A 10,000-nucleotide genomic window follows, 5' to 3' on the forward strand; every position below is an offset into this window, starting at 1 on the left:
GAAAAACAGAAGGAGACATAAAGAGGACAGAGCGTCTCAGAGGAGACATGAGGACAGAGGAGACGAGAAGGAGACATAAAGAGGACAGAGCGTCTCAGAGGAGACATGAGGACAGAGGAGACGAGAAGGAGACATGGGGACATAGGAGACGAGAAGGAGACATGAGGAGGACGGAGGACACATGAGGAGGACAGAGGAGACGAGAAGGAGACATGAGGAGGACAGAGGAGACGAGAAGGAGACATGAGGGCAGAGGAGACGAGAAGGACACATGAGGAGGGCAGAGGAGACGAGGACGCATGAGGAGGGCAGAGGAGACGAGGACGCATGAGGAGGGCAGAGGAGACGAGGACGCATGAGGAGGGCAGAGGAGACGAGGACGCATGAGGAGGGCAGAGGAGACGAGGACGCATGAGGAGGGCAGAGGAGACGAGGACGCATGAGGAGGGCAGAGGAGACGAGGACGCATGAGGAGGCTACTTGTCGAAGCTGCTGCTGGTCCTGATGAAGCGCTCCAGTCTCTGGGCGGCGTAGAGAACGACGTCTGGGTGGAGCTCCATGCCGTGGTTCACCCCCAAGGGTCCTAGAGGGGAGCAGAGCATGAACACCTCCACCTCCTCCACCACCAACAGAACACCTCCTCCACCTCCTCCACCTACCCAGGATGAGGCCCACCATGGTGCTGAGGTAGCCCGTCCCACTGCCCAGGTTGAGGAAGGAAAGTCCTGGGTGCAGGTCCAACGCCTCCATCACCTCAGAGTAGATACATGGAGCAGACAGGTGGATCTGCCCATGCCGCCATGCCAAGTCCTAACAACAACAACAACAACAACAACAGTATGACCTCAAGCAGCTCGGCCTCAGCACCGTGGCGGTCTTCATGAACCCGGCGAGGTGGTCTCACCTTGTAGGCGTGGTCCCGGTAGTCCTCCAGGTAGTAGTCGGCCCGGTCGACGGCCCGGAAGGCCCGCTCCACCCGGGCGGAGCGGATGTAGTACGCCTCCTTCAGGTTGTCCACCAGCTCGTCGTTGTCCTCCCCGGCACTCACAGCTCCACCCATGGTGACACTACAGTGTTCACTGACTTCTATACAACCAGAGGAGCCCCCTGGTGGTCAGGAGGGAGAATGCAGCTTTAGCACATGAAGCATAGACTTCTATACAACCAGAGGAGCCCCCTGACTCTGATTTATAAAGATATTAAAAGTTAAATATATATTGTTTTACATTTCATGAGATGTCATTTAGCTGACGCTTTTATCCAAAGCGACTTACAGTCACCCGCCGTAGAGCAGCTACAGGGAGACACTCACGGGGAAGTGCCTTGCTCAAGGACACACCGACTAGGGCGGGGATTGAACCTCCAACCCCCTGATTGAGAGACAGACCTGCTGACCTCTGACCCAGTCGCCCTTATATAAAGTAATAAATTGCATTCGTTGTTAAAAAGGTGACATGTGATGGTTAAAAATACTTTTTACTTTTCATCTTCACTCTAAGTTCTTTGTACACAGCTTGAGCCTCAAGCTGAGGACTGAGGGCCACCGGGGCCCTCTGGTTCCCTCTGGTTCCCTCTGGCCCCTCTGGTTCCCTCTGGGCCCCTCTGGGCCCTCTGGGCCCTCTGGTTCCCTCTGGCCCCTCTGGGCCCTCTGGGCCCTCTGGTTCCCTCTGGGCCCCTCTGGTTCCCTCTGGTTCTCTCTGGGCCCCTCTGGGCCCTCTGGTTCCCTCTGGTTCCCTCTGGTGCCACAGTTGCTCCGGAGCCCCGGAGCCCCGGAGCCCGGAGCTACGGGCTCCGCACACGGTTGCTCCACTGCTTCTCATCCAGTCGGCTGGTATAACAACACCTGAAGCACCGGCTCCACCGGAGGCGCTGCAGGCGGAGGAGCGCCCACCACGCACACCGAGCTTTCTGCGCGCCTCCAGCACGAGCCGCGTGCACGCGGAGATCCTACCTCGAGGACAGAAGAGGTTCTCCGGCTCCCGGTGCGTCCCAGTGGCTCCCGGTGCGTCCTGGTGTGTCCCGGTGTGTCCCGGTGCGTCCCAGTGGCTCCCGGTGCGTCCCGGTGTGTCCCGGTGCTCAGCCTGTTGTCGAGAGGATCCGGAACCACCGCTGCAGGATGTAAACATTCGGCCAGCTGACACTCTGACGTCAGACGTAAACCATCTTACGCACAATGACGCGAGGAGGAGGAGCAGGAAGAGGGGGAGGAGGAAGAGGAGGAGGAGGAGGAAGAGGGGGAGGAGGAAGAGGGGGAGGAGGAGGAAGAGGAGGAGGAGCAGGAAGAGGGGGAGGAGGAGGGGGATGAGGAAGAGGAGGAGGAGGAAGAGGGGGATGAGGAAGAGGAGGAGGAGGAAGAGGGGGAGGAGGACGAGGAGGAAGAGGAGGAGGAAGAGGAGGAGGAGGAAGAGGGGGAGGAGGAGCAGGAAGAGGGGGAGGAGGAGCAGGAAGAGGGGGAGGAGGACGAGGAGGAGGATGAGGAAGAGCGAGGCTCAACACAGTCACATAAACACAGTAAACACGAACACAGTAAACATAAACACAGTAAACACGAACACAGTAAACATAAACACAGTAAACACAAACACAGTAAACATAAACACAGTAAACACAAACACAGTAAACATAAACACAGTAAACATAAACACAGTAAACACAAACACAGTAAACATAAACACAGTAAACACAAACACAGTAAACATAAACACAGTAAACATAAACACAGTAAACACAAACACAGTAAACATAAACACAGTAAACACAAACACAGTAAACATAAACACAGTAAACAAACACAGTAAACACAAACACAGTAAACATAAAGACAGTAAACACAAACACAGTAAACATAAACACAGTAAACATAAACACAGTAAACACAAACACAGTAAACATAAACACAGTAAACACAAACACAGTAAACACAAACACAGTAAACATAAACACAGTAAACATAAACACAGTAAACACAAACACAGTAAACATAAACACAGTAAACACAAACACAGTAAACATAAACACAGTAAACATAAACACAGTAAACATAAACACAGTAAACACAAACACAGTAAACATAAACACAGTAAACATAAACACAGTAAACATAAACACAGTAAACATAAACACAGTAAACACAAACACAGTAAACATAAACACAGTAAACACAAACACAGTAAACATAAACACAGTAAACACAAACACAGTAAACATAAACACAGTAAACATAAACACAGTAAACACAAACACAGTAAACACAAACACAGTAAACATAAACACAGTAAACACAAACACAGTAAACATAAACACAGTAAACAAACACAGTAAACACAAACACAGTAAACATAAAGACAGTAAACACAAACACAGTAAACATAAACACAGTAAACATAAACACAGTAAACACAAACACAGTAAACATAAACACAGTAAACACAAACACAGTAAACATAAACACAGTAAACATAAACACAGTAAACATAAACATAGTAAACACAAACACAGTAAACATAAACACAGTAAACATAAACACAGTAAACATAAAGACAGTAAACACAAACACAGTAAACATAAACACAGTAAACACAAACACAGTAAACATAAACACAGTAAACACAAACACAGTAAACATAAACACAGTAAACACAAACACAGTAAACATAAACACAGTAAACATAAACACAGTAAACGCAGGGAGCTCGTCCACCAGGGGGCGGTGCTGCTGCTCAACATACTAACTCCATGTTAACTGCATGGTCCACACATACACACATACACACACATATATACACATACACACACATATATACACATACACACATACACACACGGCGCCTCGGTGTCTTGGTGCGCGATTCTTGCACCTTCCGCCAAAAAAAGTTCCTCGTTTGTTTGTGTTTTTTTAATATGAACATTCTTTGGCAATAAACCTGTTTCTGATTCTGATTCTGATTCTGATATACACATATACACACATATATACACATATACACACATATATACACATACACACACATATATACACATACACACATATACACATACAACCACATATATACACATACACACACACATATATACACATACACACACACACATATATACACATACACACACATATATACACATACACATATATAAACATACACACATATATACACATATATATACACATACACACACACACACACACATATATACACATACACACACATATACACATACACACACATATATACACATACACACACATATATATACACATACACACACACACATATATACACATACACACATACACATACACACATATATATACACATACACACACATATATACACATACACACACATATATATACACATACACACACACATATACACATACACACACATATACATACACACACATATACACACACACATATACACACACACATATACACACACACACACACACAGACCAGGCGGAGTCGTCCTTGTCTGTGATTCTTTATTGTGTTTTTCATAGAGAACATTTAAACTGACTTCACTTCTAACATGTACACACACACACACACACACACACAGTCACAGGTGTGTGAGCAGCCCCCCCCCCCCCCCCAGTAGAGACAACACGAGTAACACAAGGACAACCTGTGGAAGAGAAGGATCTGAACACCAAGGCTACACGCCGTGGCTGTGGACGCTTTGTCACAAACATATTTTGTTGCCATTTTAAACTTCAACAACAATAACAACAATAACAACAATAACACTGTTTCTTCTGAATACAAATACGTCCAGACTTCCACGTCAAAATATCGCCTCACATGAACGCTCTGTGGGATGACGATGATGCTCTTCATGTCCGTGCAGCCTGGTACCTGAATGACGTCAGTCTGTAGCCCCGCCCCCCCCAGCATGTAAACATTCCCTTTCTTTATCTTGAGCTGCGTGTAGTGAGAAAGGCACACATGACACATGACGCACGACGCATGACACACGACACATGGCGCACGACACATGACACACGACACATGGCGCATGACACACGACACACGACACACGACACACGACGCATGACGCACGACACCGCGACACGACACAGCGCGCAGCGCGGCCTTACGACACATGACGCGCGACACACGGCACGACACACGACGCATGACGCATGACGCACGACACATGACGCACGACACACGACACATGACGCACGACACACGGCGCATGACACATGACACACGACACACGACGCATGACGCATGACGCACGACACACGACACACGACACATGACGCATGACGCACGACACACGACGCACGACACATGACGCACGACACATGACGCACGACACACGACACATGACGCACGACATGGCGCGGCGATGACGACCACGACACGCAGCGCCACGACACCAGCGCACGACACACGACACATGACGCACGACACACGACACACGACACATGACGCACGACACATGACGCACGACACATGGCGCATGACACATGACGCATGACACATGACGCACAACACATGACGCACGACACATGGCGCATGACACATGGCACATGACGCATGGCGCATGACACACGACACATGGCACACGACGCATGACACATGGCGCATGGCACATGACACATGGCACATGACGCATGGCGCATGACGCACGGCACATGGCGCATGGCACACGATGCATGACACATGGCACACGACACATGGCGCATGACGCACGGCACATGGCGCATGGCACACGACGCATGACACATGGCACACGACACATGACGCATGGCGCATGACACATGGCACATGGCACACGACGCACGACACATGGCACACGACGCATGACACATGGCGCATGGCGCATGACACATGGCACATGACACATAGAACATGACACATGACGCATGGCACATGGCACATGGCACATGACACATGGCACATGACGCATGGCACATGGCACATGGCACATGACACATGGCACATGACACATGGCACATGACACATGGCACATGACACATAGAACATGACACATGGCACATGACGCATGGCACATGGCACATGACACATGGCACATAGAACATGACACATGGCACATGACACATGGCACATGACACATAGAACATGACACATGGCACATGACGCATGGCACATGGCACATAGAACATGACACATGGCACATGACACATGGCACATGGCACATGACACATGACACATAGAACATGACACATGGCACATGACACATGGCACATGACACATAGAACATGACACATGGCACATGACACATGGCACATGACACATGGCACATGACACATGGCACATGACACATAGAACATGACACATGGCACATGACACATGGCACATGACACATAGAACATGACACATGGCACATGACACATGGCAGCACATGACATATGGCACATGGCAGCACATGACACATGGCACATGGCGCATGACACATGGCACATAGAACATGACACATGGCAGCACATGACACATGGCGCATGACACATGGCACATGACACATAGAACATGACACATAGAACATGACACATGGCAGCACATGACACATGGCACATGACACATAGAACATGACACATGGCACATGACACATGGAACATGACACATAGAACATGACACATGGCACATGACACATGGAACATGACACATGGAACATGACACATGGCACATGACACATGGCACATGACACATAGAACATGACACATGGCAGCACATGACACATGGCAGCACATGACACATGGCACATGACACATGGCAGCACATGACACATGGCACATGACACATAACACATGGCAGCACATGACACATGGCAGCACATGACACATGGCAGCACATGACACATAACACATGGCAGCACATGACACATAAGACCACACGGTGTACCTACAGGGAGGGGGGCTTTTGGTTTTGCTCAGCTTGATGAACAGCGCCCTCAACTGGACATTCCTATCTCAGGAGTCCACATGTGGCTCACATGTAGCTCACATGTGGCTCACATGTAGCTCACATGCTAACACTCAGTTGGGTGTGCCTGGCTTCCTGAGCCGGCGACATGTTTCAGGGAACAGGGCTTGTTTTTAAAGTCCTTTGCTATTTGTAATCAAAGTCCTCAGTATGAAGGGAACAGAGGGCGGAGCTCCAACCGAACAGAGGGCGAGTGGGCGGAGCTCCAACCGAACAGAGGGCGGAGCTCCAACCGAAGGCTGCTTTTCTTTGTCAAAGGCCCCTCCGTGTTCTCTGTGTTCCTCCTCAGGGGTCATGAGGGGTCATGTGCAGGAAGGTGGGGGCATGTTCCCAGTCGAGCGTCTGGCCGTGTCCTGGTGCATCTCAAGAGAGGAAGAGTAAACTCTGTGAACCATCACACGATCTTTCCTGAGGAAAGGTTGCACCAGCCACCAGGAAGGGGGGTCGGGGGTAAAGTCTTTAACAGCTTCCACATTCTTTTGACTGATGGACACATATTTATGCAAATATAAAACAAAGGGGAGAAATCAGTGTCACAGGAGGCCTCGCTGCCCCCCCCTTGAGTCTCACCTGAGAACCAAACTGCTTCCTGTCGATCTCTTTTGGTTGCTTGGGGAAGAACGCTTCCTTCCCCTCGATACGCCTCGCGGCTCTGAAGGCTGGACCCGACATGACGGACGTTGTGACGATGCTGGAGCTGAATCCTTGAATCTATCGCTTTGCTGCTGGCATGATCAATGCTATTCAGAAAGTGCACAACGGAGTTCTACATTGGCTAAGAGCACATTTACAACCTTTGACCTCAGGGTCACACTGGTACAGCAGTCAGGACGACGCCTCACTAACAACACAACAACCGCACAACATGTGCAGAACATCTTCAGAGGCATCCATCTTCTTTTTGACAATACATGAAGTCACATGACATTTAGAACCAAGAGCCAGCGGCTACTTATCGGTCAGACCCGGCACACAGCGGTGCTGCTGCACATCTGGACCACAGACAACAGGAAAGGAAAAACACGTTGAGCCGTGAGCCACAGTGGAGCAGGTCTCCTCCAGCAGGGAGCGATGTCACGCTCAAGACCAGAAGAAGAAGAGCTCGTCAACACGGACACTGGAAAAATATATATGTATGTTCATATTCATATATATAGCATCTTTAAAATCTATCTATACAGAATGTATATCAGTGTACTCATGGCCATGTGGCAGAAATAAAGGCATCGGAAACAATCACCACGCTGTGGTCTCCCAGGACCACAGATGTTACATTGTTAGTGTTACACTGTTAGTGTTACACTGTTACACTGTTACATTGTTAGTGTTACACTGTTAGTGTTACACTGTTACATTGTTAGTGTTACACTGTTAGTGTTACACTGTTACACTGTTATGTTGTTCGTGTTACACTGTTACATTGTTAGTGTTACACTGTTAGTGTTACATTGTTACACTGTTACATTGTTACACTGTTACATTGTTAGTGTTACACTGTTACACTGTTACATTGTTACACTGTTACATTGTTAGTGTTACACTGTTAGTGTTACACTGTTACATTGTTACACTGTTACATTGTTAGTGTTACACTGTTACATTGTTACACTGTTACATTGTTCGTGTTACACTATTACATTGTTAGTGTTACACTGTTAGTGTTACACTGTTACATTGTTACACTGTTACATTGTTAGTATTACACTGTTAGTGTTACACTGTTACACTGTTACATTGTTCAGGTTACACTGTTAGTTACATTGTTACACTGTTACATTGTTAGTGTTACACTGTTACACTGTTACATTGTTACACTGTTAGTGTTACACTGTTAGTGTTACACTGTTACATTGTTAGTGTTACACTGTTAGTGTTACATTGTTACACTGTTACATTGTTAGTGTTACACTGTTACATTGTTCATGTTACACTGTTAGTGTTACATTGTTACAGTGTTAGTGTTACACTGTTACATTGTTACACTGTTAGTGTTACACTGTTAGTGTTACACTGTTCATGTTACACTGTTAGTGTTACATTGTTACACTGTTACATTGTTCATGTTACACTGTTAGTGTTACATTGTTACACTGTTACATTGTTAGTGTTACACTGTTAGTGTTACACTGTTACATTGTTACACTGTTACATTGTTCGTGTTACACTGTTAGTGTTACATTGTTACACTGTTACATTGTTAGTGTTACACTGTTAGTGTTACATTGTTACATTGTTCATGTTACACTGTTAGTGTTACACTGTTACATTGTTAGTGTTACACTGTTAGTGTTACATTGTTACATTGTTAGTGTTACACTGTTAGTGTTACATTGTTACATTGTTAGTGTTACACTGTTAGTGTTACATTGTTACACTGTTACATTGTTCATGTTACACTGTTAGTGTTACACTGTTACATTGTTAGTGTTACATTGTTACACTGTTACATTGTTAGTGTTACACTGTTAGTGTTACATTGTTACACTGTTAGTGTTACATTGTTACACTGTTACATTGTTAGTGTTACACTGTTAGTGTTACATTGTTACACTGTTACATTGTTCATGTTACACTATTAGTGTTACACTGTTACATTGTTAGTGTTACACTGTTAGTGTTACATTGTTACACTGTTACATTGTTAGTGTTACATTGTTACACTGTTACACTGTTAGTGTTACATTGTTACGTTGTTACATTGTTACACTGTTACATTGTTAGTGTTACATTGTTACACTGTTACATTGTTCATGTTACACTGTTAGTGTTACACTGTTACATTGTTAGTGTTACACTGTTAGTGTTACATTGTTACACTGTTACATTGTTCGTGTTACACTTAGTGTTACATTGTTACATTGTTAGTGTTACATTGTTTCACTGTTACATTGTTAGTGTTACACTGTTAGTGTTACATTGTTACATTGTTACACTGTTAGTGTTACACTGTTAGTGTTACATTGTTACACGGTTACGTTGTTACACTGTTAGTGTTATGTTGTTACACTGTTACATTGTTAGTGTTACATTGTTACACTGTTACAC

At 46.2% G+C, this 10,000-nt stretch overlaps 1 protein-coding gene across 1 annotated transcript in view; it reads right to left on the bottom strand.

Annotated features, from left to right (window-relative positions):
- The window catches only part of LOC130199671 (protein-L-isoaspartate O-methyltransferase domain-containing protein 1-like), a 39,418-nt gene extending 37,295 nt beyond the window's left edge, over positions 1-2,123 (bottom strand). Inside the window, exons 1-4 of the mRNA XM_056423374.1 lie at positions 1,952-2,123; positions 905-1,107; positions 660-810; positions 479-583 (exon numbers count right to left, since the gene is read on the bottom strand). Coding sequence (XP_056279349.1) covers positions 479-583; positions 660-810; positions 905-1,060 — 412 coding nt within the window. The 5' untranslated portion in view covers positions 1,061-1,107; positions 1,952-2,123. The remainder of the gene's footprint in view (positions 1-478; positions 584-659; positions 811-904; positions 1,108-1,951) is intronic.
- Positions 2,124-10,000: the final 7,877 nt, after the last annotated feature.

Source organism: Pseudoliparis swirei, chromosome 9 (assembly GCF_029220125.1).
Source record: "Pseudoliparis swirei isolate HS2019 ecotype Mariana Trench chromosome 9, NWPU_hadal_v1, whole genome shotgun sequence".
In the NCBI taxonomy this organism is placed as follows: Eukaryota; Metazoa; Chordata; class Actinopteri; order Perciformes; family Liparidae; genus Pseudoliparis; species Pseudoliparis swirei.